General features: G+C 44.7%; 1 protein-coding gene across 1 annotated transcript in view; it reads right to left on the bottom strand.

Annotated features, from left to right (window-relative positions):
• Positions 1 to 27366, bottom strand: part of DNAJC11 (DnaJ heat shock protein family (Hsp40) member C11) — a 204644-nt gene that overhangs the window by 143697 nt on the left and 33581 nt on the right. Inside the window, exon 2 of the mRNA XM_044282132.1 lies at positions 4891 to 5020. Within this exon, the coding sequence (XP_044138067.1) occupies positions 4891 to 5020 (130 nt within the window). The remainder of the gene's footprint in view (positions 1 to 4890; positions 5021 to 27366) is intronic.

Genomic DNA, 27366 nt, shown 5'->3' with positions numbered 1-27366 from the left:
AGCGGATCCTTTTCCATTCAGAATGCATTAGGGCAAAACTGATCCGTTTTGGACTGCTTGTGAGAGCCCTGAAATGGATCTCACAAACTGAAACCAAAACGCCAGTGTAAAAGTAGCCTAAACAAAAACTATAAAATCCTGCAGTTTCCACACTGACCACTAAGGCCTCTTTCACACGAGCGAGTATTCCGCGCGTGTGCAATGCGTGACGTGAACACATTGCACCCGCACTGAATCCGGACCCATTAATTTCTATTGGGCTGTGCACACGAGCAGTGATTTCCATGCATCACTTGTGCGTTGCGTGAAAATCGCAGCATGTTCTATAGTCTGCGTTTTTCACGCAATGCAGGCCCCATAGAAGTGAATGGGGCTGCGTGAAAATAGCAAGCATGCACAAGCAAGTGCGGATGCGGTGCGATTTTCATGCACTGTTGCTAGGAGACGATCGGGATGGGGACCCGATCTTTATGATTTTCCCTTATAACATGTTTATAAGGGAAAATAATAGCATTCTGAATACAGAATGCACAGTACAATAGGGCTGAAGGGGTTAAAAAAAAAAAAAAAAAAAAATTTAACCAACCTTAATCCACTTGTTCGCGCAGCCGGCATCTCTTCTGTCTTCTTCTTTGAGGAATAGGACCTTTGATGGCGTCACTACGCTCATCACATGGTCCGTCACATGATCTTTTACCATGGTGACAGATCATGTGACGGACCATGTGATGAGCGCAGTGACGTCATTTTGCACTTTGAGGTCCTATTCCTCAAAGAAAGAAGACAGAGGAGATGCTGGCTGCGCGAACAAGTGGATTAAGGTGAGTACACTTTTGTTTAACCCCTCCAGCCCTATTGTTCTATGCATTTTGTATTCAGAATGCTATTATTTTCCCTTATAACCATGTTATAAGGGAAAATAATACAATCTGCACAACACCTAACCCAAACTTCAGTGAAGAAGTCCGGGTTCGGGAACCAAACATGCCGATTTTTGTCACGCGCATGCAAAACGCATTACAATGTTTTGCACCCGCGCGGAAAAAACGCAAACATGGAACGCAATCGAAGTGAAAACTGACTTATTTTAGTGTCAAAATTGCACCATTTTCCCTGAACGCATCCGGCCCAAATCCGCAACGCCCGTGTGAAAGAGGCCTAAGGTGTCCGTCTGATGAAACTGAGCCAAACGGATTTGTTCTGACACACAATGTAAGTCAATAGGGATGAATCTGTTTTCTATGACACAATAGAAAACGGATCCGTCCTCCATTTATTGGCTTTCAATGGTGTTCAAGACGGATTAGTCTTGGCTATGTTAAAGATAAATCAAACGGATCCAATCTGAACAGATGCAGACGTTTGTATTATCTGGACGGATCCGTCTGTGCAGATCCATTAAAGGATCTGCACCAAACGCGAGTGTGAAAGTAGCCTAAGCCTAATAGTAGGAGATACATCTTGGTCTGTACAGATCACTTTACTGCAGTTATCCGCTTATCAGTCATTCTAATCCTGCCTGTAATGATATCATCTGTGTGTATAGATAAGACAGGACCCACCTTTCACAATAGGTGATTGTCACAGCTTATCTCTTCTTTTCTTGTATGACCTCTGCACAGGGCACAGAGCATGCCTAGAAAACTCTCCCAGCAGGGTCCCCTCCTGTCCATTGTGTCTATAGACCATGGGGCTGACGTAAAGCAATTTTCTTAAAGGGAATCTGTCACCTGCTTTTACCATCGCTATGTTCACTAAAGTACCTTATTTCCAGCAGTCTTCTTTTTACTTTATTTCGTTTTGTCCTTTTGATATAAAAGCGCTTTTTATGATATGGTAATGAGGCTCCAAGGTGCCCAGAGGGGCGGTTTTTTCCTTCTCCGGTGCCTAGTGACGCCCCCCTGCAGTGCCCAAGAACGCTTCCTGATCCTCAAATAACCTCCCACAGCCCGGCAAACAGTTCCGGCCCCTCCCCACGTCATAGTCTACCTTCTAGAAATGCCCCGTCCTCCTTCCTGTCGGCGGCCAGAAAACTTGTGCAGGCGCGATCATCAACTTCCTCAGGGCAACAGCGCTCAGGTTACATCACTGGGCCCAGCGCATGCCCAGTGAGACTTTTGAGGCTGTTGCCCTCAGGGGCCTGCGCCTGCGCGAGTTTTCTGGCCACAGACAGGAAGAAGGACGGGGCATTTCTAGAAGGTAGACTATGACGTGGGGAGGGGGCGGAACCGTTTGCCGGGCTGTGGGAGGTTATTTGAGGATCAGCAGGCGTTCTTGGGCACTGCAGGGGGGGGGCGTCACTGGGCACCGGAGAAGGAAAAAAATGCCCCTCTGGGCACCTTGGAGCCTCATTAGCATATAATAAAAAGCACTTTTATATCAAAAGAACAAAACAAAATAAAGTAAAAAGAAGACTGCTGGAAATAAGGTACTTTAGTGAACATAGCGATGGTGACAGCTTAAAATGGTAAAAGCAGGTGACAGATTCCCTTTAATGCTTTCTAAATGCAACAGCTCAGGCTGCCCCCATAATCATGTTTAGGAAAGAGAATAAAACAAAAATCTAAAAAAATAAAATAAAAACAGATTAGCAAAAAAGGATATGCGTTACTATCCGGTAGTTAACTGGCAGAAAATATTTTGGTGACACATTTCCTTTAAAGAGGACCTTCCACCACTCCTGACATGCCTGTTTTAATAGCTTCATGCATCCCCCATGTAATAACAATTCTGGAGCATCTATTCTTATGGTAACCAGTTGGGGGCGGGGGGGCAGGTACATTTAAGTCATGCCCCTCTCCCACTAAGCCAATGTTTTTTATTGGACGAAGTTTAAATAGGTTAGAAAAGTGTCTAAACCGCTTAATAAATGCAGTTTAAGGCCTCGAGCATATGACTTTAAATTTTTTTACATCTGATCCACATTTTTTTGAGGATTGGATGCGGTCCCATTCGTTTTAATACAGCCGCAAAAAATGAGAAAAGTACACCGTGCGCTGTCCATATGTCCATCCCTACAAAAAATAGGAGCTCCGCCCAACATCCATACCCACTTAGCTCGTATGCCCGGGCAAACCCGATTTCTCCATTCACATCAATCGATGTGGATGAATAAATCATTGCCGGGATTTTTTGTTTTTATATACAAAGTGTTTGCCAAAGCATATGAACACCGCCGCCCCCTCAGCTCATATGCCTCGGCAAACGTATCTTTTACTGCATTTGACCAAGATATTTATTTCACCTAGCATGGGTATATGTAAAATGACACCCCAAAACACATTCCCCAACGTCTCCTGAGTACGGCGATACCACATATGTGACACTTTTTTGCCGCCTAGATGCGCAAAGGGGCCCAAATTCCTTTTAGGAGGGCATTTTTAGACATTTGGATCCCAGACTTTTTCTCACGCTTTAGGGCCCCTAAAATGTCAGGGCAGTATAAATACCCCACATGTTACCCCATTTTGGAAAGAAGACACCCCAAGGTATTCAATGAGGGGCATGGCGAGTTCATAGAATTATTTTTTTTTGGCACAAGTTAGCGGAAATTTTTATTTTTTTTGTTTTTCTCAAAGTCTCCCTTTCCGCTAACTTGGGACAAAAATTTCAATCTTTCATGGACTCAATATGCCCCTCAGCGAATACCTTGGGGTGTCTTCTTTCCAAAATGGGGTCATTTGTGGGTGTTTGTACTGCCCTGGCATTTGAGGATCTCCGCAATCATTACATGTATGGCCAGCATTAGGAGTTTCTGCTATTCTCCTTATATAAAGCATACAGGTAATGAGATTTTTTTTTTCCGTTCAGCCTCTGGGCTGAAAGAAAAAATGAACGGCACAGATTTCTTCATTCGCATCAATCAATGTGGATGAATAAATCATTGCCGGGATTTTTTGTTTTTATATACAAAGTGTTTGCCAAAAAAATTTAATAAAATAGAACATGCTATATTCTTGTCCGTTTTGCAGGGAAGAATAGGCATTTTAACAATGTGACCTGCGGAAATTGTGGGATCCACATGGCTGGTATGCGTATCACATATGGTCATGTACATGAAGCCTAAGACTTCCCAAAAAATGGCACATTTTCAAAAGTAAATCTGCTCATTGATGACTGGAAAGCTTGGACCAATCTAAACCTCATAATTTACCAACTGAGGAAACACAGTGACCTGTAACCTTGTATGCAAAATATAAAAATAGAATAGGTATTTTTGTGTATGTAGCAGAATAGGTTAAAAAGGGGATCCTTGCTATTCTCTGCTTCCCGATTCTGGCTCGACACACAGGAAATGGCAGGAGATGTCTGCTAGCCAATGACCCACCTCAGCCAGTAAGTGACGGAGAAGGTATCTTCAGGAATTTTATGAGACCAGGAACTGGAGAGCAGCAGGACCCTGTAAAGGTCACAATGGCAATTGAGGGGGTTTCTTTTAAAAACTAACCATATTCTGCCCCATATATCAAAAATTGTACCACCACAGATAACCCTAGAAGTTTAGACCACAATCTAATCGCCCCATCTGCGCAATTCATTCATTTTTTTTTTTTTGGGAGACATGACAAATACCGATCACCTGGGGTTAACAAATCCTAATTTATTTGAATAATGATCTGTTCACGGTCGGATTTACAACTCTGTGACTCAAACATTAGTGACCTGTCACCATTTAAAAAAATAATTATTTCAATAATTAGTCGGATTGCAAATTTCCAGCAGCAGACATTGATTAGAGCGACCTAGGTGAGACAAAGGTGCAAAGCCAGCCGTCATCCTACAAAACCCTCAAAGGAACGTCTCTCCTGCCAGACACACAATTCAAGGGCTGTGAGAAAATTCAATATCTGCCACCAAGGCAGTTTTAGCAAATCTTAAATATCCACTGACCTTCATAGGCCTGGTGGACAAGGTTAAAGAGTTGCTCGGCTTGCTTTTTCAGTTCAGGGTCCCTGTGCTTGTCAGGGTGGTATAACATGCACAGTCTGCGGTACGATGCCTTCAACTCCTCCTGGGTAGCCTGAAAAAGAGAGGACAAAAAAGAAGAAAGCAAATCAGTGACATCTGTGACCTTCTAGTAACATTTATTGCAGATTTGCCACAGGGTTCACCCTATGTATTGCAGAGGGTCAAATCCACAATGGAAATCCACAGCATAAATCGACACAAAGAAGATTTAAGATCCACAATGGGGGGGGATTTCTTGTGCATTTTTTTTCTGCAACGTGTGCATAGGATTGCTTAGAATCTTATCCACTATGCTGTTAAAGTAAGATGCTGAAGAGATTTGCTGCACGTTAAAAAAAAAAAAAAAAGGCAGGATTTCCATCCCACGTGGATGCACTCTGAAGGATATTCTGCATGCTCCTGGCACACAGCCTTGTAGAAATCCTGCAGAGAACAGGGGGTTAATATTCTGCTGATCTGTTCCATTTTCAGTTGGAATACTGGAATAGACAGGGTAGAGGTTGGGAGGCTCCTGCCGCAGCCATTTCTCTTACAGCCAAACCCAGCATAGTGAGGAGGGGGGCAAGGCTGAGCATCTAGGACACACGTACTCAAAAAATAAAATAAAAATAATAATATGTTATTTATTTATTTAGATTCATCAGTTTTAATTATGTGACTAATTAAGATCAAAAGGGAGGAGGAGAATAAATACTGGAATATTTTTGTGCATTCCCTATGTTTAGTGTTCCCTTAACGTGGACCTTTCACCTTGACAAGTGGGGGTACGCTCCGCTGATGCTGGTATAACTTTCCTCTTTTTTTTTATATTGCCCCTTGACTGCCCCTGCTGTGCCCCCATTTTGTATTCAAGCCCTGTATACTAATTAGATAGCATCGGTACAGGGAGAAGGAGACGCCAGCTCTTCTTAGTGGACGTCACCTTCTCACTGGCTGTGCCGCGGTCAAGGCATGGAGAAAAAACTGCTCACCTTCTCCCTGGCTGTGACATACATGGCTAACCTCCTGGGGCACACAAAATATACACACACACTTTCATGCACTTTTGTTTTAAAGTGCTGAGCGGCATTTTCACAATGTTCTAGGTGTCAAAAAATATATGGTATTAGGGGGCGGCGAGTAGGTTTTATTTGTAAATGGCAAAACTGGCCATCAGAGATGCCAAATGTTCAAAAAACCCAGGCACCAAAAGAGTTAAATACCAATAACTTCTACTTGCATCGTTATATGGGTTGTACTATTAGGACAAATTGACACCATGAGGAGGTCCCCAGCTTGGACCTCCCTCAGGCAACCAGTTCAGAGTTCCACAAAAAAAAATGTTGTTCCCATTGTTCCAATATGGTCATTATGAATGTCCCATAGAAGCTATCACAGAGCTTTCCCAGAGAGCTGAATGGCATACCTACCTAGTCATGCAACGGTTTGGAAGTATAGGAGGAAACGAAATGTATCAGTGCTATACAAGAAGCTGAATATCAATCTCTGAGCCGTAAAGGCCGCCATATTGTTCGTTATCCACCTTTCCCAAGTTTCAATCCCTTGGTTCAAGTTAATTCAACACCTCCAGAGCTTCTATTTTCTATAATAATAATAATAATAATAGATACATAAAAATCCAACTTTTTGGAAAGAGACACACAAAAGTCCACCTGGTAATGCAGATTCTGAATCACCACTGTCCTTTGTTGGATATATTTGCAAAAAAAAAATAATCCAAGAGAACCGTAAAAAGACTATGACCAGTTCATAAGCCACATCCAGTGCTTTAACTACATATTAGGCAATATTAGCCCTTTATGACATGTGCACACAAAGTTTTTCTGTAGAAAAATCAGCAAAATAATCCACATTAGAAAACAACGGCTGACCCTCTGAAAACTATGGCAGGTTCTAAGCGTATTTCAAGCTGAAATCCACATGGAAAATCTAGTGTGCATGGTTTTCTGGGATTTAAATACTGATGACCTGTTCTCAGGAAGGGTAATCAATATCTGATTGGTGAGGTCCGTCACTTGGCACCCTGCCGATTAGCTATTTGACGAGGCTGCACCCTTTTCTCAGGCCTGTAATGTCACGTCCATCGGCTACATGACCTATGTGCAACTCAGTCCCAATCAAGTGAATTGATTAAGCTGTAATTCCAATCAAAGCTGCAATATTATGTATGGTGCTGTTTGTGGCACAATGTGAAGGGGCCGCAGGCCATTCAAACAACTCGTCGGGAGTTGGACCTCCACCGATCACATATTTATTACCTATTGTGAGGACAGGTCATCAATATTGGATTCTCAGAGACAAACCCTCTTTCCGAGATATTTTTATTACTAATTAATATCAGATCGGCGGGGGTCCGACACCCAAGTGTATAGAAGTGTATAAGGAACATTAAAGGGACGGCTTCTTGTAATTACACCTGCTCCCCACTGCGATGTCGACGGCAAGCAAGTAAACAATGAAGGGAAGGCTGTGGGACAGCGCGCGGCCTTCTCTTTACCAAGCTCATTGGCGAGGATGCCGGATGTTATACTCATGATATTGATTAGTATCACGAGGATAGGTCATCAATAAAAATATATAGAAAAACCCCTTAAAGTCCATAAGCGAGGACACATACAACAGAAAACTTTCTTCTCAGCACTGTATATTTTATACTGAAGACCATAAACCTTACAAAAAGATCCATCTAGTACACTGAGCTTAAGTACATAGCCTGAGTCAGCAGGGACTGATGTGGTCCAACTTCACAGTCCACCGCTTTACCAAGTAGGTCATCCTATCAGCGTCTAAAAAGTTAAGAGCGGGAGTGACATTGAAGCAAACAGAGACAAATATTTCATGCCAATTACTTTTGACACGCAATGCTTGCACTGACATCACCCCCACACACAAAAACATTAAAAAATGTAGGGTTTTATTTTTCCCTGGGTGCATTAGTACACTATATCAAGGCTGAATCATAGAGTGGGGCAAATATTCACTCAGATTTTGCTGGACAATTTTCAGGAGTCCCAATCATAGGAACCTACTCTATGTTAACAAAAGGACTGTCTAGAATAATAATAAATAAAAAAACAACATCTACTTTAGGCTACTTTCACACTCGCGTTTGGTGCGGATCCGTCATGGATCTGCACAGACGGATTTGTTCAGATAATACAACAGTCTGCATCCGTTCAGAAAAGATCAGTTTGTATTATCTTTAACATAGCCAAGACGGATCAGTCTTGAACACCATTGAAAATCAATAGAGGACGGATCAGTTGGATTCCCAATGGGCCAATTCTTTAAATCTATAAAGCTGGTCAGTCTTATCGGTCTAGTGCACTATGGAAGGGGGAGAGTCGTTTTTCCATAAGTAGGGGTAACAGGCGAGCTGAGGTGAGTAGCATAGTCGGGAGGTTGTTCTTAGATGTCTTTAAAGTTTTGTTGGGACACCATAAGAGAACTAATTTGGGGTCGAGTGTAATATGCGACGAGCAAACTTGGTTAATTAGGGTTTCGATCTGGGTCCAAAAGGGGCATATTTTTTGACTCTCCCACCAAATATGGGATAGGGAGCCAGCTGCCACCCCGCACCTCCAACATGCATCTGGAATTTCTGGGTTTAGTTTATGTAAAACAAAAGTTTTGTACCACCTTGTAAGGAGCTTATAGTAATTTTCCTGTATATTAATGCAGCGGTCCCCAACTGCCGAGCCGCGAAGACTCCAGGCCAGGGGCCGGCGGATCCCATCGTCTGCATTATAGGAGCGTATCCGTCTGTGCAGACACCAGACAGATCCGCTCTGAACGCAAGTGTGAAAGTAACCTAAGACAGGCTTTTTATGCCGGTTTCCCCCGCACTGCTGCAAGATTCTGCTAATTTAAGAGGAGGCTGTTTCACACGAGCGGATGCCGTGCATGTCATCCGCAGCGTGAATGAGAGCCAAGCCCCGCTCTGGACAGCAGAGACACGGAGCAGTAACATGATTGATTATGCTCCGCACCTCTCTGTGATCTTTTTACTAAAATATCACAGTGAGATAAAGTTGTCACTGTGATTTTGTAGTTAAAAGATCACAGAGAGGCAAAGAGCATTATCAATCATGTTAAAGCTCTATGTCACTGCTGTCCAGAGCGCGGCTTGGCTCTTATTCACGCTGCGGATGACACGCACGGCGTTGCATGAAAAACGCAGCATGTTCTATATTCTGCGTTTTTCACGCACCCCTGTTCCCATAGAAGTGAATGGGGCTTCAGTGAAAAACACATCAGAAACAAGTGCGGATGCAATGCGTTTTTCACTGATAGTTGCCTGAATGCATCCGGAACCAATCTATCATGTTCATCTGAAAGAGGCCTTACACACACAATACGTACAGTTATGTTGAGGTGAAGAGTATGGAGTGGGCTTACACACTTAGCCTGCTGCATACGTGATTGTGATCAGCGATGGTGCTGACCCTGGTCATTTAACCCCTCAGATGCCTTCCGATCAGAGCCCCAGCGGTGAACTCGTAGGGCTGACAGACTGGGGCCCAAGCCTGTCATTGATAACTTTGTGAAAAGCAATGCACAAAGCAAGGCTTTTCAGGCAGACTGTCAGAATTCCATAGACCACAAGAGTATTCTATTGTGGTCTATAGGACAATTGATTACAAGATTGCGTGTTAAAGTCTCCTACGGGGACTAAAAAATACAGTGAAAAAAGTAAAAAAAAAAAAAAAAAATATGAAAAACTAAAATTTTAATTATCACCCCACCCCCTTTTACAATTTTACATATCAAAATGAATAAATAATAAAAAAATAAAAAAAATATATATATATATATATATAAACATCCGAAAACGTCTGAACTATTAAAATATAAAAATATTTTTCCTGCATGGTGTACACAGTAACAGAAAAAAAATAAGAAATGTGCGATTAGATAATTTTCACCTTGTTCCCCCCACCCCCCAACAAAAACAAATAAAAAAAAAATCGATTAAAAAGTAATGTAACCCAGAATGGTACGATTAAAATCTACAGTTTACAGCCTTCATACAGCTCTGTAGACAAATATAAAAAACATTTAAGGCTGTCAATATGGCGATGCAGAGAAAAACATATTTTTTTTAAAGTAGTAAAACTAAAAAAATATACAGTACAGACCAAAAGTTTGGACACACCTCATTCAAAAAGTGTTCTTTATTTTCATGACTATGAAAATTGTAGATTCACACTGAAGGCATCAAAACTATGAATTAACACATGTGGAATTATATACTTATCAAAAAAGTATGAAACAACTGAAAATATGTCATATTCTAGGTTCTTCAAAGTAGCCACCTTTTGCTTTGATTACTGCTTTGCACACTCTTGGCATTCTCTTGATGAGCTTCAAGAGGTAGTCACCTGAAATGGTTTTCACTTCACAGGTGTGCCCTGTCAGGTTTAATAAGTGGGATTTCTTGCCTTATAAATGGGGTTGGGACCATCAGTTGCGTTGTGGAGAAGTCAGGTGGATACACAGCTGATAGTCCTACTGAATAGACTGTTAGCATTTGTATTATGGCAAGAAAAAAAAGCAGCTAAGTAAAGAAAAACGAGTGGCCATCATTACTTTAAGAAATAAAGGTCAGTCAGTCCGAAAAATTGGGAAAACTTTAAAAGTGTCCCCAAGTGCAGTCACAAAAACCATCAAGCGCTACAAAGAAACTGGCTCACATGCGGACCGCCCCAGGAAAGGAAGACCAAGAGTCACCTCTGCTGCGGAGGATAAGTTCATCCAAGTCACTAGCCTCAGAAATCGCAGGTTAACAGCAGCTCAGATTAGAGACCAGGTCAATGCCACACAGAGTTCTAGCAGCAGACACATCTCTAGAACAACTGTTAAGAGGAGACTGTGTGAATCAGGCCTTCATGGTAGAATATCTGCTAGGAAACCACTGCTAAGGACAGGCAACAAGCAGAAGAGACTTGTTTGGGCTAAAGAACACAAGGAATGGACATTAGACCAGTGGAAATCTGGTCTGATGAGTCCAAATTTGAGATCTTTGGTTCCAATCACCGTGTCTTTGTGCGACGCAGAAAAGGTGAACGGATGGACTCTACATGCCTGGTTCCCACCGTGAATCATGGAGGAGGAGGAGGTGTGATGGTTCTTTGATGGTGACACTGTTAGGGATTTATTCAAAATTGAAGGCATACTGAACCAGCATGGCTACCACAGCATCTTGCAGCGGCATGCTATTCCATCCGGTTTGCGTTTAGTTGGACCATCATTTATTTTTCAACAGGACATTGACCCCAAACACACCTCCCGGCTGTGTAAGGGCTATTTGACCATGAAGGAGAGTGATGGGGTGCTGCGCCAGATGACCTGGCCTCCACAGTCACCGGACCTGAACCCAATCGAGATGGTTTGGGGTGATCGCAGAGTTAAGGCAAAAGGGCCAACAAGTGCTAAGCATCTCTGGGAACTCCTTCAAGACTGTTGGAAGACCATTTCAGGTGACTACCTTTTGAAGCTCATCAAGAGAATGCCAAGAGTGTGCAAAGCAGTAATCAAAGCAAAAGGTGGCTACTTTGAAGAACCTAGAATATGACATATTTTCAGTTGTTTCATATTTTTTTGATAAGTATATAATTCCACATGTGTTAATTCATAGTTTTGATGCCTTCAGTGTCAATCTACAATTTTCATAGTCATGAAAATAACGAAAACTCTTTGAATGAGAAGGTGTGTCCAAACTTTTGGTCTGTACTAGGGCTGCAAGATATGGGAATTTTGTGTGATTGCGATTAGGGCCCTAAAAATTGCCATAACTATATGCGATGCAATATTTTAAGGGGATTGTGCTAGAGGTCTATTTGCTTGGATTTTCCCATATGAGCCGCTGACGCGGCTGGGTATGGCATAGTTGTGGGGGACCTGTGGAGGGCGCCGAGTTGTGGGGGACCTGTGGAGGGCGCCGAGTTGTGGGGGACCTGTGGAGGGCGCCGTGGTGTGGGGGACCTGTGGAGGGCGCCGTGGTGTGGGGGACCTGTGGAGGGCGCCGTGGTGTGGGGGATCTGTGGAGGACGCTGTTATATGGGGGATCTGTGGAGGACGCTGTTATATGGGGGATCTGTAGAGGACGCTGTTATATGGGGGATCTGTAGAGGACGCTGTTATATGGGGGATCTGTAGAGGACGCTGTTATATGGGGGATCTGTAGAGGACGCTGTTATATGGGGGATCTGTAGAGGACGCTGTTATATGGGGGATCTGTAGAGGACGCTGTTATGGGGGATCTGTAGAGGACGCTGTTATGGGGGATCTGTAGAGGACGCTGTTATGGGGGATCTGTAGAGGACGCTGTTATGGGGGATCTGTAGAGGACGCTGTTATGGGGGATCTGTAGAGGACGCTGTTATGGGGGATCTGTAGAGGACGCTGTTATGGGGGATCTGTAGAGGACGCTGTTATGGGGGATCTGTAGAGGACGCTGTTATGGGGGATCTGTAGAGGACGCTGTTATGGGGGATCTGTAGAGGACGCTGTTATGGGGGATCTGTAGAGGACGCTGTTATGGGGGATCTGTAGAGGACGCTGTTATGGGGGATCTGTAGAGGACGCTGTTATGGGGGATCTGTAGAGGACGCTGTTATGGGGGATCTGTAGAGGACGCTGTTATGGGGGATCTGTAGAGGACGCTGTTATGGGGGATCTGTGGAGGACGCTGTTATGGGGGATCTGTGGAGGACTCTGTTATGGGGTGGATCTGTGGAGTATGCTGTTATAGGGGATGTGTGCTATGACACATAGGGCCATGAGGGGGGCCAGCAGAAGACATATAGCATCTTATGCTGGTCCCCCTCATTGCCCTATGTGTCCCCTCATGTGTCCTAAACTGCGCACATAACTGGCTTTGCATGTAAAGTATTTTACTAGTGTGTGAAACAATCTCTCTCCCATTGATAACATGGCCAGCCTCTGTACTCACTGTCACTATGAATGCACTGCAGCGAGCGGCAGCTGGCCAGCTCTCTGCCGCTCGCTGCAGTGCATTGCATTCATGGTGACAGTGAGTACAGAGGCCGGACCTGTTATCAATAGGAGAGAGATTGTTTCACAGACTAGTAAAACACTTTACACGCAAAGGCAGTTATGTGCGCAGGGCCCCTTTATATATAATAGCGGCATTTTCGGGTAGGCCAAATCGCCATATCGCATTTGCCGATTATCGCGATTCGATTATTTATTCAATTTATCGTGCAGCCCTAGTCTGTACTGTATATATAATTTTTGATCACCATAATCATACTGATCTTTAGAATACAGTTGTCCTGTCATCTTTAAAGTGTTTTTTCAAGTGCCTTTTTTCCAATTTTACTACATCAAATAATTTTTTTCCGCAATACAAGCTATGGTAAAATAAACATCACCATTAAAAAATATATAATTTTTCCTGCATAAAACAAGGCCTTATATGGCAATGTGAACAGAAAATAAAAAAAAATTATGGCCGTGTATAGGAAGGAGCTGTCCCACTGAAATGAATGTGACAGCTTCTTGTAATTACACTCGGTCACCGCTCGCTGCAATGTCGACGGCGAGCAGATAAACAATGAAGGGAAGTCCAGGGCACGGCCTTCTCTTCAACCAGCTGCAGGGTGTCGGAGGATAGGTTAATAATAAAAAAAAATATCTTGGAAAACCCCTTTAATTGTTTGTATTACACACAAAGATTATAGCTCATGGAGGTGGACCATAGGGGAAATGATACGCCAACATTACACCGCATATACAGTCTGATCTTCTAACAAGCGGGTGACGACTTATTACATGCTCAGATATGCGCTCGGTGAATGAGAATTTTTTAGGCTACTTTCACACTAGCGTTCGATCGGATCTGTTCTGAACGGATCCGTCTGCATTATAACTTAGAAAAATTTTCTAAGTGTGAAAGTAGCCTGAGCGGATCCGTTCAGACTTTACATTGAAAGTCAATGGGGGACGGATCCGCTTTAAGATTGAGCCATATGGTGTCATCTTCAAGCGGATCCGTCCCCACTGACTTACATTGTAAGTCGGAACGGATCCGCTCGCCTCCGCACGGCCAGGCGGACACCCTAACGCTGCTTGAAGCGTTCAGGTGTCCGCTCACTGAGCGGAGGCTGAGCGCTGGCAGACGGATGCATTCTCAGTGGATCCGCCTCCACTGAGAATGCATTAGGGCCAGACGGCTGCGTTCAGGGCCGCTTGTGAGCCCCTTCAAACGGAGCTCACGAGCGGACACCTGAACGCAGGTGTGAAAGGAGCCTAAGCATGCTAAAAGATCACGATCAGCGAGAATCTCATTTTATGATCACTGGAAACTATCAGAGCGAGAAGATCGCTCTTTTGCAAACCATATTACGATTTTTCTTTCGATCATTGCAACATCTAATACAGACTTTACACCGTCAACCAATCACAATTAAAAGGAAGGTCACTCCTTTAGAAGACTGTTTATACATTAACCACCTCTCACATTGTACGTCTACAAGCATCAACAGTTAATCGTCTGTCATTCACCACCAGTTCCTCCACTCTCGGGTCTGAAATACACAGCTTCTATAATACCGCCATTAAACAATAAGTCAGCTCTTTGGAATGACGCCTATGCTTAGTGTCTTTTAAGTGCCTCACTTGTCAGATCCCAATCTGTGCCAGGCATGAAGGTTGAACCAAAGATTTCTGAGATTCGTTCAAATTCGGTGTCGTCCTTTAGCTTTTACTCAGCTCTGGAGATCTGCAGGCGTTCACTAAAATCGAAGGACCCTCACGATTTAGATTTCAATAGGAAGGAACCATGGAATGCGATGTTAACTGCAGCAGAACGAACCTTGGCGATCTAAGTAGCAGGACCCCACTGCAGTCAGGTTAGACACTAAAGACACATTTAGATGGTGGAAGGAGCAGCCGACTGCCAGGAAGCAAGGGTTCCCACAATCGGCTGCTTGTTAAAGGGGTTGTTCGGGTTCAGAGTTAAACCCGGACATACCCCCATTCTCACCCAGGCAGCCCCCCTAATATGAGCATTGGAGCATTTTGAATTGCACAGGGCTTTTTTTTTTTTAGGAGATCCGGTGACGTACCGGGCTCTTCATAGGGACTGTTAGGCAAAGGCTTGTAAAACAACTAAAGCAGCGCTAAAGTCCACCCATCAGATCCGGCAAAGTCACCGGCAACACTGCTAGGCGGAAGCCTCAGCCTAGCAGGGTTAAAAACGTAAACAAAAAAGCTCTTGCTCCGAAGCTCTTATCAGGGGGACCGGAGGGGTGAAAATGGGGGTATGTCCGGGTTCAGCTCTGAAACCGGACAACACCTTTAAGAGGAGGTGAAGCCTTTGCATTTATATGCAGCAATCACCACCACAGTATGAGAAAGAGCAATGGCTGCTGCTATTGATCATCCCCATACAAAACCATTGTTCCTGGGCAGCAGATACTATTTAGACAGGACGATCTGCTGTCTGGGAACGATGATTAAGGTGCCCGACTGTCCGCACCTCAGATCTTTGCACCCAATGGACGAGGCCGTGTAAATCCAGCTTAAAGAAGGCACTTGTAATCTGACATGGATTTCCTACACTAAAGAATAATTTTAACATCATGTTCACACTGGGTGGATATGCTGCAGATTTTTTGTCAAGGAAGTATTAAGCTACCAGGAACATGAATGAAATTCTACAAAATCTCATGCACGTGCTACTTGGGTTTCCACCTTTCCCAACAAAAAATATAGGCCAAGTTTACACTGATAAAAGGGGGCGTGGCTTAACATGGGGTGTTTTTTTCATTGATTATATATATAAAGTAGTAAGGTGAACAGAAATGTGTATGGTAAAGTCCTGGAAGGGGTGTATATGTCACCCAGGTTCTTCAACTGGGTGAGGTAAATGAAATCCAGAAAGTAAAAAGTCTCAGCAATGTGTAGGTTGTTGATACAGTTTTGTTAAGTTTATGGGCTGGATTTTATTGGACTGGGGAAGGTAGGCTTGGTAGAGGGACCGCCCCAGTCCACCCCATTCCGGGGCAGGTTTTCCCCTAGCCTGAGGGATCCCCAGCTGAAGCCAGCTGGGATAGTTAAGGGGAAATAAAGCACAGTCCAGGCTGTCAGTCTGGGGAGAGTGATGCCTGGAGAAAGTCTGGGAAGCTGGCTGCCCTGCGGGCTAGAGAAGCCAATTTCTTTGCGAGAGGGGTGTTCAATAGGTGAGCTAGGATCCACTGTATTAGCCAGAGCCCAGACGGGCAGGTGTTTATTTTAGTTTGGTTTGTGGGTTTTTTTTTTGTGCTGGACCTTCACCTTACCCAGTGAGCTATAAATGGGGTTTGCTTGAATTGCCGGAGTATAATGAAAAATAAAGCAGCATTTGAACTTTAACCCTGTGGTCTGCAAGAGAATCTGTCACCGCCACCCTGGGCACCCCTGTGTGTTTAACATTTATTCAGTCTAAATTTTAAAATTATCTCTGCCAGGTATTGACCCATGACCTTCTGCATTGAAGGAAAGACTCTATAGGCCTCAATGCTATCTACATGACCCATCTTGAGGACATGTACATCTATGGATGCCACCACTTCAGCCAGGTGCTGGGGTGGTGGTGTTAAATCGATAAAATCTTCTTCATTTGGTAAGGTACTGAGGAGGAACTAGTCAGTTTCCATGATTTTTTTTTTTTAACCAAATTGACCCAGGTGTAAAATTCACACTAACCCACTCCTCAGACATGATCCAGTTCCTGGATAATAACATTAAGAAAAAAGGACTCACCATGGATTTACATGAAAAGATACAGATAGTATTTGAGATTTGGGAGTCATCATCCAAAATCAATGATCAGATTTCTTCCCTATGGCCAAATGTTAAGGGTGAAAAAGATAGTCCGGGATCAGGATCTAGTAGAATCGAGGCTAAAAGAGATAGGTGATAAATTCAATGAAAGTTGTTATCTTGGACACTTGATCCCCGATTGCCTTGAGGAAGTCAGGAAGATTGATAGGGATCATTTACTGAAGGGCCCTTCTGAACAGACTACTCGGACCGCCATATTCTCTTTATCTCTGAGTACAGTGAGAACAGTAATCAGATTATATGTATTCTCAGGAAGCACTGGTCGATCCTAGGTAGTGATTTCAAGGATATTCCTGAATTTAAGTCTCCGCCCCTAGGCTCCTACCGTAGGAATCGCAATATATAGGACAAAATTGTACGAATGGACCTGGGCTCTAATAGATCTCGTCTAGGTCAATTTTTTGGCTCCATTCGCAAGGATAGTCACCCCTGTCGTAATTGCATAAAATGTCCACTGATGTTAAAAGGCAATAGGTTTATTATTCCCTTTTCTGATAGATCTGTGAAAATCCAACAATATTTAACATGTGACTCTAGTTATGTGGTGTACCTCCTGGAGTGTCCTTGTCATTTATGGTATGTAGAGGAAATCACATGGGATTTGAAAACGAGATTGAACCAACACAGGTACAGCATTCGCAAGAAAAAAAATGGTTTTACCAGTGTCTAAACATTTTACTGAAGCTAAAACATATGAAGAAGGACCTCAGATTTAGGACACTTGAACATTTTTTTATATTGAGAAGGGGAAGAGATAGAACGGCAAAATTAAAGAGAATTATACTGGATTTAAACTCTACAAACTCTACAAACTCTAAAACCTAGGGGTTTAAATGTGGAATTTAAAGTAACAGGTTAGACTAAAAGTTATGAATTGCTATTAGCCTTCAGTAAGGGTACAGAGGGGCGGTAACCAGTGGGGGGGGGTGTACCTGCACAGTCTGACAATGGCAGAACTGATTGGATAGAGTCAGTCTGTGCAGGGACACTCCCCCAACTGGTTACCACCCCTCTGTACCCTTACTGCAGACTGCTAGCAATTCATTCATAACTTCTAGTACAAATAATACAGCAATGGCACAACATAGAGCCATAAGAATAGATGCTCCAGAATTGTTATTACATGGGGAATGCATGAAGCTTTTCAAACAGGAAAGTCAGGAGAGGTGAAAGGTCCTCGTTAATTAGCCTCTTGGTGGGCATCTGTCCCCCCCCCCCCCCCCCCCCTTAGGGTACTTTCACACTTGTGTTGTGAGGATCCGGCAGCCAGTTCCATTGCCGGAATTGGCTGCCGGATCCGGAAATCCATATGCAAACAGATATCATTTGTAGACGGATCCGTCTGACAAATGCATTGAAATTCCGGATTAGTCTCTCCAGTGTTATTCAGAAAAACGGATCCGGGAAACCGGATCCATTTTTGCGGAACACTTGGCATCAGATCCGGCATGAATACATTTCAATGGAAATTAATGGCGGATTCTGCATGTGTTCCGGAATTTTGGCCGGAGGAAAGACCGCAGCATACCGTAAAAGGGACTGAACTGAAGACATCCTGATGCATACTGAACGGAATGCTTTCCAATCAGAATGCATTATGATAAAACTGAACTCAATACCGGAAAATAATAAAACTAGTGTTTAAGTGCCCTTAGTGTCAGGGGACGCGGGGTGGACCGTGGAGGGACTACTGATCCCGCACAATTATCTTTTTAGATTACTTATATGTTGTGAAATAGGATATATCCCTTGATGTGAGGTCTCGACTGGGGCAACATGAAGGTGGTCCCCAGTATTTTCTTCTAATAGGAAGTGGGGTTATTCCTGGATGACTTCAGGATTTCTCCTTCCCCCTAGGGATAATTCCTTGGTATTGAAATGTTTACTGGCAGTGAAGTCTCTGGTACTGTTGCGCTTGTGGGGATGTGAGACGTGATGGTGCATCTGATCTCTTCCTCCGTTTTGGCCAATTGAAGATGCCAAGTCTGGTCCTTATGGAGTCCGGGTCCAGGTGACCCCTATACATGCTAAGTCTTTATATGAGATATAAATCATGTCACATGCTGTGGTTTTTGTCCCGCTGCCTCTCGGCATGTTTGGCTGTTCCCATTATAGTGAATGAGGCCGGGGCGGACTTCCAGCTGCACACTCGTGCAAAAGTTACTACGGATCAGGCAGGCTGTTCCCCTATCAGAATAGCCTGCCTGACAATCCTAACACACAACTGTAAAACTTCCACTCAAGTGGTTTACAAAGTATTACCGGTATCTACACCACAATTACTAGAATACCTAGAACAGTGATGGCTAACCTTGGCACTCCAGCTGTGGTGAAACTACGACTCCCAGCATGCTCCATTTATTTCTACAGAGTTCTGAGAGCAGCCAAGCAAGGGGGCATCTTGGGAGTTGTAGTTTTACCACAGCTGGAGTGCCAAGGTTAGCCATCACTGACCTAGAAGAACAGGATCAACAAAGTGAATGGTCAAGCATCTGCACCGGCCTGTAATCCTTTACACAATAGCATCATACTGTACACCTCTAATACCAGTCAGCCATTTAAATATACTACATATATCAGGCCTGGAGAAATCTAAAGAAAGCCATACACCTTTTACTATATAATACATATTGGGCCAGATTTATCATGACTCTGACAGCTCACTCCACTTTAACATATGGCTAAAGTCAGTTTTAGCCAAGTCAGATTTATGATCGGCCCTTTAAGACTGTAATAAATGTGGTTTGACGGTAGCAGTTTATCCGTCAGTAAGCAGCTTTACAAAAGTCGCACATCTTTACGAAAAAGTCGCATGTTCTATTAAAAAGTCTCATAAGATAAGCATGGTCCTCACTGGAGTGAAATTGCGACTTTTTTTGCGACTTTTTAAATAGTCCCAATAGTAAATCTGTCTAGAGATTAATTTACATAAGAAAAGACGCCCACTTTCCGAAAATTGGCGAGCATAGTGCAGAGCAGAAAAAAGTCGCAAATTTGTGCGCAGTTTTAGCGTTTGGGACTTGTTCACTCCATTATTCTGACCTGAGCTAATGATAAATCTGGCCCATTGTCTTTGATGTGGGTACAGCAAGAGTTTGGGTTATTTTATAAAAAAAATTATAACTTATATCAGTATTAGAGATGAGCGAATTTCAGGTTATGAAACTCGTTCACGCTTCGTTTACTGGTAAAAGGTGAATTGTGTTATGGATTCTGTTACCACAGACCATAACGCAATTCTAAGATGTAATGCCTTTAGAGACATTCAGTTATTCATTCCGTCATAATAGAAGTCTATGGGCTGCAAAACGGATCCGTCCCGTTTCCGTTATGCAGGAGAATTGCGGAACGGATGCAGACCCATTCATACGGTTGTGTGAATGAACCCTTATAATGTAAGGTGGTCCTACTTCTTCTATCTAAGACTTCACAGGAAGCTGGCCTGGACACCTGCCTACTCAGAAGTCATTGTACCTGTGATGTCTGCACAGGAAGGGGTGGGGTCATGACTCAACCATGTGTCTAATTTAAATATCAAAACAGGATTGAATCTCGGCATCTGTCATCAAATTTAAAGGCATTAATCCAGCTAATGTAATGTTTTTGGTCCTTTCTTTAGGCTGCCTCAATCTGTAGAAAGCCGGAATTAGACTTACCGGTAATTCAATTTCCACGAGATCACCACGACGGCTACAAGGAGATTGACCCCTGACCTCTGTAGGGGCAGGAACAGAGAGAGGGTTTAAATCCCCCCCTCCCACCACCAGCACCAGTGTGTCCAAAATTACAGAGACAGAAAAAGTGGTGAGAACAAAACATAATAAACCAAGAGGGTATTCCTTCATAACCTCCCAGGTAACGCAAAAGAAGGGTAGGGAATATATGTGCCGTCGTGGTGATCTCGTGGAAATTGAATTACCGGTAAGTCTAATTCCGGCTTTCCACTTCATCACCACGACGGCTACAAGGAGATATAAAAAATTATAGCTTAGGGGGGGACGACCGCCTGAAGGACTTTCCGTCCAAAAGACAGGTCTGAGCTAGATAGGTCTAACCTATAGTGTTTTGTAAAGGTGTGGATGTTAGACCACGTAGCGGCTTTACAAATGTCTTCAAGGGAAGCTCCGGCCCGTTCTGCCTGGGAGGAGGACATGGCCCGGGTAGAGTGAGCTCTTAAATTTGAGGGGCAAGACAGGTCTTGGGACTCGTAAGAAATGGAAATGGAGTCTTTTATCCACCGTGCTAGAGAGGATCTGGAGGCTTTTAGACCCTTATTCTTCGCCGAGAAGAGGACAAACAGGTTATTTGATCTACGGAAACCTTTTGACACTTCAAGATACCGTAAGACAGAGCGTCTTACGTCTAGAGAGTGGAAGTTAGATTCCCTATCGTTAGAGGGATTATTGCAAAAGGAGGGTAAGACTATCTCCTGGTTACGGTGGAAATCCGATACTACCTTAGGCAAGAAACCCAGATCTAATTTAAGAATAATCCTATCATCGGTGATACGGAGATAGGGTTCCTGTATCGATAATGCTTGGATCTCGCCTATCCTTCTTGCGGACGTGATGGCCACCAAGAAAGCAGTTTTAAACGACAGATGTTTGATGGAACAATCAAATAGGGGTTCAAATGGAGCGAGAGTTAAGCCAGTGAGTACCACGTTAAGGTCCCAGCTGGGGATCCTAGATTTTAGAGAGGGGCGTAGACGGGAGGCAGCTTTCATGAATCTCCTGATCCAGTGATGACTGGCTATATCTCGATCAAAGAAGCAGGCTAGTGCCGAGACCTGTACCTTTAGGGTAGAGGGTCTGAGACCTAGTTCAAGTCCCTGCTGGAGGAAGTCCAAGATTTTCAAGAAATTGGGCGGCTCTAAGTTTGGGGCCGGGTTCCCCATCCATGTACAGAATCTCTTCCAAATTTTTAGATAAATTGAGAAGGTAACTTTCTTCCTACTCGCTTTAAGGGTAGTTATCACTTGGTCCGAAAGCCCCTGTGACCTCAACTTCTGGACCTCAGGATCCAAGCTGACAACCTGAGGAAGCTTGGGTTTGGGTGTAGTATTGGGCCTTGGTGAAGCAGGTCCCTCCTGGCAGGAAGAGGCCATGGGTCCTCTACTGATAGATTCCTTAGAGCAGGGAACCAGCTCCTCTTCGGCCAATAGGGAGCTATCAGGATTAGTGTCGTATCTTCTAGGTAGAGTTTCTGGATTATCCTGGGAAGTAGAGGCAATGGTGGGAACGCATAACTGAGATCCCAGTCCCAACGAATTGTGAGCGCATCCAACGCCCAGGGATAGTCCCGTGGGTTTAACGAACAGAACGTCGGTACCTTTGCGTTTCTTTTGGATGCGAACAGATCCACCTGTGGAGTGCCCCATCTTTCTGCCAGTAGCTGGAACACTTCTGGATTCAAGGACCATTCTGTCTGGTCTATCGACTGGCGACTGAGATAGTCCGCTTCCACGTTCAGTATCCCTTTTAAGTGGATTGCGGAGATGGAATTCACGTGGGATTCTGCCCAGTTGAAAATCTTCTTTGTGATAGACATCAGTTTCTCCGATCTCGTGCCTCCCTGGTGAGATAGGTACGCCACCGTCGTCGTGTTGTCTGAAAGAATCTTTACGTGTTGACCCCTCAGAAGTATCTCTGTGGTTTTCAGGGCTTTCCAGACTGCTTCTAGTTCCCTGAAATTGGAGGACTGAGAGCGGATAGTTGGGGTCCAGGAACCTTGACACCAACGGTCTCCCACTTTCGCTCCCCATCCTTTCTCGCTTGCGTCTGTAAGCACCTGAATGTAGGGGATTTTCTCCCAAACGACCCCCAAGGACAGATTGCTTGTGTTTTTCCACCAATCTAGGGAGGTTTTTACTGCCAGAGGGATCAGGACCTTCTGATCCAAGGAGGCCTGCTGTCTGTTCCAAGCTCTGAGGATCCACGACTGGAGGGATCTGAAGTGGGACTGGCTCCATGGGACGGACGTGATGCAGGACGAGAGAAGACCTAGGAGGCTCATAGCTTCTCTTATAGGACAGGACCTCCTGTGCTGGAATCGTCGGACCTTTAATTGAAGGTTTCTGACCTTGTCTGGCGGAAGGAAGGTATGTTGTGTTCGGGAATCCAGGATAACACCCAGGAACTGGATAGTGCTGGAGGGCACCAGGTTTGATTTCTTCAAGTTCACCAACCAACCCAGATCCTGAACGAGAGACAGAAAGGTTTGTAGGTCTGTTCTGAGTTCTTTCTCTGAATTGCCAATTAGGAGGAAATCGTCCAGGTACGGTATGATCACCAGTCCTTTGTGTCTCAAGAAGGCCATCATCTCGACTACCAGCTTTGTAAACACTCTGGGTGCAGATGATATCCCAAAGGGAAGGGCCGTAAACTGGTAGTGACGGGTTACCCTCTTGTGGTCCTGGATGGCGAACCTCAAGAACCTTTGTGACTCTGGGTGAATTGGGACGTGATAGTATGCGTCCTGAAGGTCTACTGAGCACATCAGGGCATTCCTCTTTATCAACGGAATCAGGGATTTCAGGGATTCCATCCTGAACTTTCGATAGATGACAAATTTGTTCAGGGCTTTCAGATTTATGATTGTACGGAAAGAGCCTTCTTTTTTCTCTACCAAAAACAGGTTTGAATAGAAACCTTGTTTTTGCTGTGTTGGCGGGACTTGTACTATTACGTCCGTTGCCAGAAGGCTTTGAATTCCTTCCAGAATCTTTCCGCGTACTTTGGGGGAATGTGGGTTGGTAACAATGAAGCGGTTTGGGGGAGATGAAGAGAGTTCGATCCGGTACCCGGATCTTATGATGTCCCGGACCCAAGGGTTCGGGGTAATGGACTCCCAAGGAGTCAGAAAATTCTTCAATCTCCCCCCCACTCTGACGTCATTGTTTATCCGAGGGTTTACTCTGGGAGGAGGAGGGGTTATTCCTACCCCTGCCCCCTTTGGGGTAACTCCAGCATCCTGACTTCCCTTTACCCTTAAAGGGATTGTTCTGGCTAGTGGGGGCCCGAAAGGGATATTTCCTTTTGTAGGGTCTCTCTTCTGGGAATCCCTTTTTCTTGTCAGCCGCTTTCTCCAGGATACGGTCTAGGACAGGGCCAAAGACGTATTCCCCTGAGAACGGGATGGAGCAAAGCTTCATCTTTGATGTGTTGTCGCCCGACCAGCTTTTCATCCATAGGGCGCGACGGGCCGCATTGGAGAGTCCCGCGTCCTTTGCAGCGAATCTGACCGATTCCGCTGAGGCGTCAGCCATAAATGCTGTGGCGGATTTTAACAGGGGGAGGGATCTCAAGATCTCATCCCTAGGAGTATTATCTCTGATACGAGATTCCAGTTCCTCTAGCCACAGTTTCATGGATCTTGCAACTGAGGTAGCTGCGATGTTTGTTTTTAAAATAAGCATCGCTGCTTCCCATGATTTTTTTAAGAGGCTATCTGCCTTCCTGTCCATGGGATCACGCAGTTGAGAGGTGTCTTCAAAGGGCAAGGCAGTCTTTTTATTGACCTTTGCGACCTGAATATCGATTTTCGGTGTTTCACTGAAGATTTTAACTTCGTCCGTGTCAAACAACAGCCGGTTTTTAAAGGACCTGGACACCCCCAACCTCTTTTCTGGGTTGGACCACTCGTCCAGCACCATATCCCGTATGTTCTCATTGATTGGGAACACCCGGGTTTTTTTAACCCTGAGTCTCCCGAACATCTCATCCTGGACTGAGTGTGCTTTAGGGGTTTCTTCGACCCCCATAGTGGCCCGGACTGCCCTTAGCAGGTCTGGCATCTCGTCCAAGGAGAAGCAGAATCTTTGATCTGATTCTGAAGTCTCAAGATCAGAGGAGACCGCCTCGTCCTCCCGTGTTCTGGAGGACGAGGCCTCCTCCTCTATAATCTCTGGATCAGATAGGGAAGGGGAAGGGCCCCTATGTCTTTTTGAAGGGGGTGCATCCCTAGATAGAGGCATCTGGGATAAGGAGGTTTTAACTTCCTCATGGATCATGGACCTTAGATCTTTAAGGAAAGAAGGCTGTTCCTCGGCGATCACATTAGATATGCAGTCCTTACAAAGCTTTTTACGGTAGTCGTCCGGTAGCCGTTTGAGGCAGGACACACATTTGGACTGTTTTTTGATCTTTTTCTGAGCCTCCTTAGTGACTACAGGCGGCACAGAAGGGTCTCCAGGGGAGCGGGGTTCAGCCGACATGACTGCACGCTGGCTCCGATGTACGCCGGTACACTGAGACATTCGGCGATGCTGCGCGCGAAAATTGGACTCGGAGACGCTTCTGAATGACGTCACTTCCCCCGGCACCCGGAAGTGACGACGGCCGTTATCCTGAAGCGCTTAGGCGCGCACCCGGCGATAGCCAAACAGGCCCGGCGGGAGATCGCGACCGGGAGCAGGCTCACATATAATAATGGAGCGAGGCCTCCCTCCTTCGCCCCTGCCCAGCGTTAGTACGAAGACCGCAGGAGGGCAGGGGGAACACCCGGTAGGTGTCAGGAAGTTCCGCTTTCATCTTCATCTCCCCGCAGGGAGACTCTCTCTGCCCCTGTCCTCTGTAGGGACAGGAAACACTGGTGCTGGTGGTGGGAGGGGGGGATTTAAACCCTCTCTCTGTTCCTGCCCCTACAGAGGTCAGGGGTCAATCTCCTTGTAGCCGTCGTGGTGATGAAGTGGAAATCAATGTTTTATAATATGTAAATGAGCACCTGGGTGCAACTAAGGCAGAGCTGTTGCACCCAGAGGATCCACTCCCTGTCTCCTATGACGCACCTCCACCACTAAGACTGACAGGCCAGGCAGTGAAAACATATTCATGCCTGGCCTTGAAGTCTCACAGGAGCATGCCGCGCTGTACAGGGATGGAGACACATTCCATCTTCATCTTCATGGCCAGATGTGAATGTTTTCACTGCCTGGTCTGTTAGTCTTAGTGGTGGGGTCGCAGCATAGGAGACAGGGAGTGGACAGGAAGAGGAGTCACCAGGTGCAACAGCACTGTCCTTGTTGCACCCAGGGGCTTAGTTACATATCATAAAACAATTTATGTCAGCTGGATTAATGCTGATGAATCTGATGACAAATGCCCTTTAAAAAAAGATGCAGTGGCCACTACAGGGGTAATATAGTATTGCATGCGGGCATTCTAGGGGACACTGCTTGATGGTGACTCCTTGCTTTCATAGATGGGGATTTGGGGTACAGAGTAGGGAACTCACCTCTATGTTGTATATATACTCTCTATATGATATATATCGTGTGGACTTGCTCTGGGAGACAGGATTAGCGGACGCACTATAGTGGCAACAAGTTCTTTGGATCAAACAGTTCAGTGTTTTATTTATACTTTAGGCAAGTGATAAAACAGTCATATTCAAACAAAAAGTCACCTTGCGGTGTTGGTGGTAATTAACACCATGCGGCAATTCTGCCTCAGAGTCCTTGCTGAGAGCAGCACCAACCTGTTTTCACGGCACACAGGTAGCAAGTCTTCATCCAGACACAAGGCTCCCAGATCCCAACACAGAGACCTGGCTTCAGAGCCCAGCTGCCTATTTAAGGACAGCCAGGTGCTGCCAAAACCCGGACTGGCATTTAAAATCCAGTCCAGTATTTGACCTCACCTGGCTGTAAATCAGCCCAGCAGCACATGCTGGGAGGTAAATACCTGTTTTCCCAGACCAAACCTTTAATGAGCATTAATTCTAGTAAAACTTCAATTTCCCACAACAGCTCTTATAAAGAGATGGAGCCATTTGTGTATTACTCTGTGGTATCCTCAGGCGCCTTATTATTACGCTTGCATGTGCCTCTTATCCATCGCACCTATGCAAAATGAGCAGCATTAAGGACTCAAGATGAAATTAGGCAGACCAAAAAAAAGCAAAGACATAAAATCACCATTTCCGTGGTGCAGAAGTCTGCAAGACGTCTGCGGTGGAAGTAGGTTTCTTTCTTAATATATTTTATAAGGAAAATATTCTGTATTAGCACAGTATGTCTCTCAGGAAAACAGGATAGCGGTTTCTGAATGCTCCCTGGCATTCTCGCGTAGTAAAGATGCTCATTGTGCGCGCCGCTTTTGTTTTCATGGCAAAATAGGAGACTGAAACTTTCTGAAGTGTGACAGGGAGGAATGGGAATCGTATCTACGGCCCCAAGCCATGTGTACACGGCCGTGTTTGTATTCCCTTGTTGCATCTGTACATATCATGCCAAGAAAACGAACAGAACCAAGCAAATTTAGGCCTCATGCACACAATCAGATTTTCGGTCCGCATCCAATCCGGATTCATTTCTATGGGTCTGCAAAAATGTGGACAGCACATGTACGTCATCTGTGTGGCCGTTCTGCAAATTATAGAACATTTCCTATTCTTTTCCGTTTTGCGGACAATAATAGGCAGTTCTATTAGGAAAATGCTGCATGCATGCGGCCGGTATCCATATTCTGCAGATCTGCGGTTTGCTGACTGCAAAATATATATGGTCATGTGCATGAGGCCTTAAAGGGATGTTCTCATCTCAAACAT

The sequence above is a fragment of the Bufo gargarizans genome, chromosome 2 (genome assembly GCF_014858855.1).
Source record: "Bufo gargarizans isolate SCDJY-AF-19 chromosome 2, ASM1485885v1, whole genome shotgun sequence".
Lineage (NCBI taxonomy): Eukaryota > Metazoa > Chordata > Amphibia > Anura > Bufonidae > Bufo > Bufo gargarizans.
The sequence above is the reverse complement of the archived record's forward strand: the minus strand, read 5'-3'. Positions and strand labels throughout refer to the sequence as shown.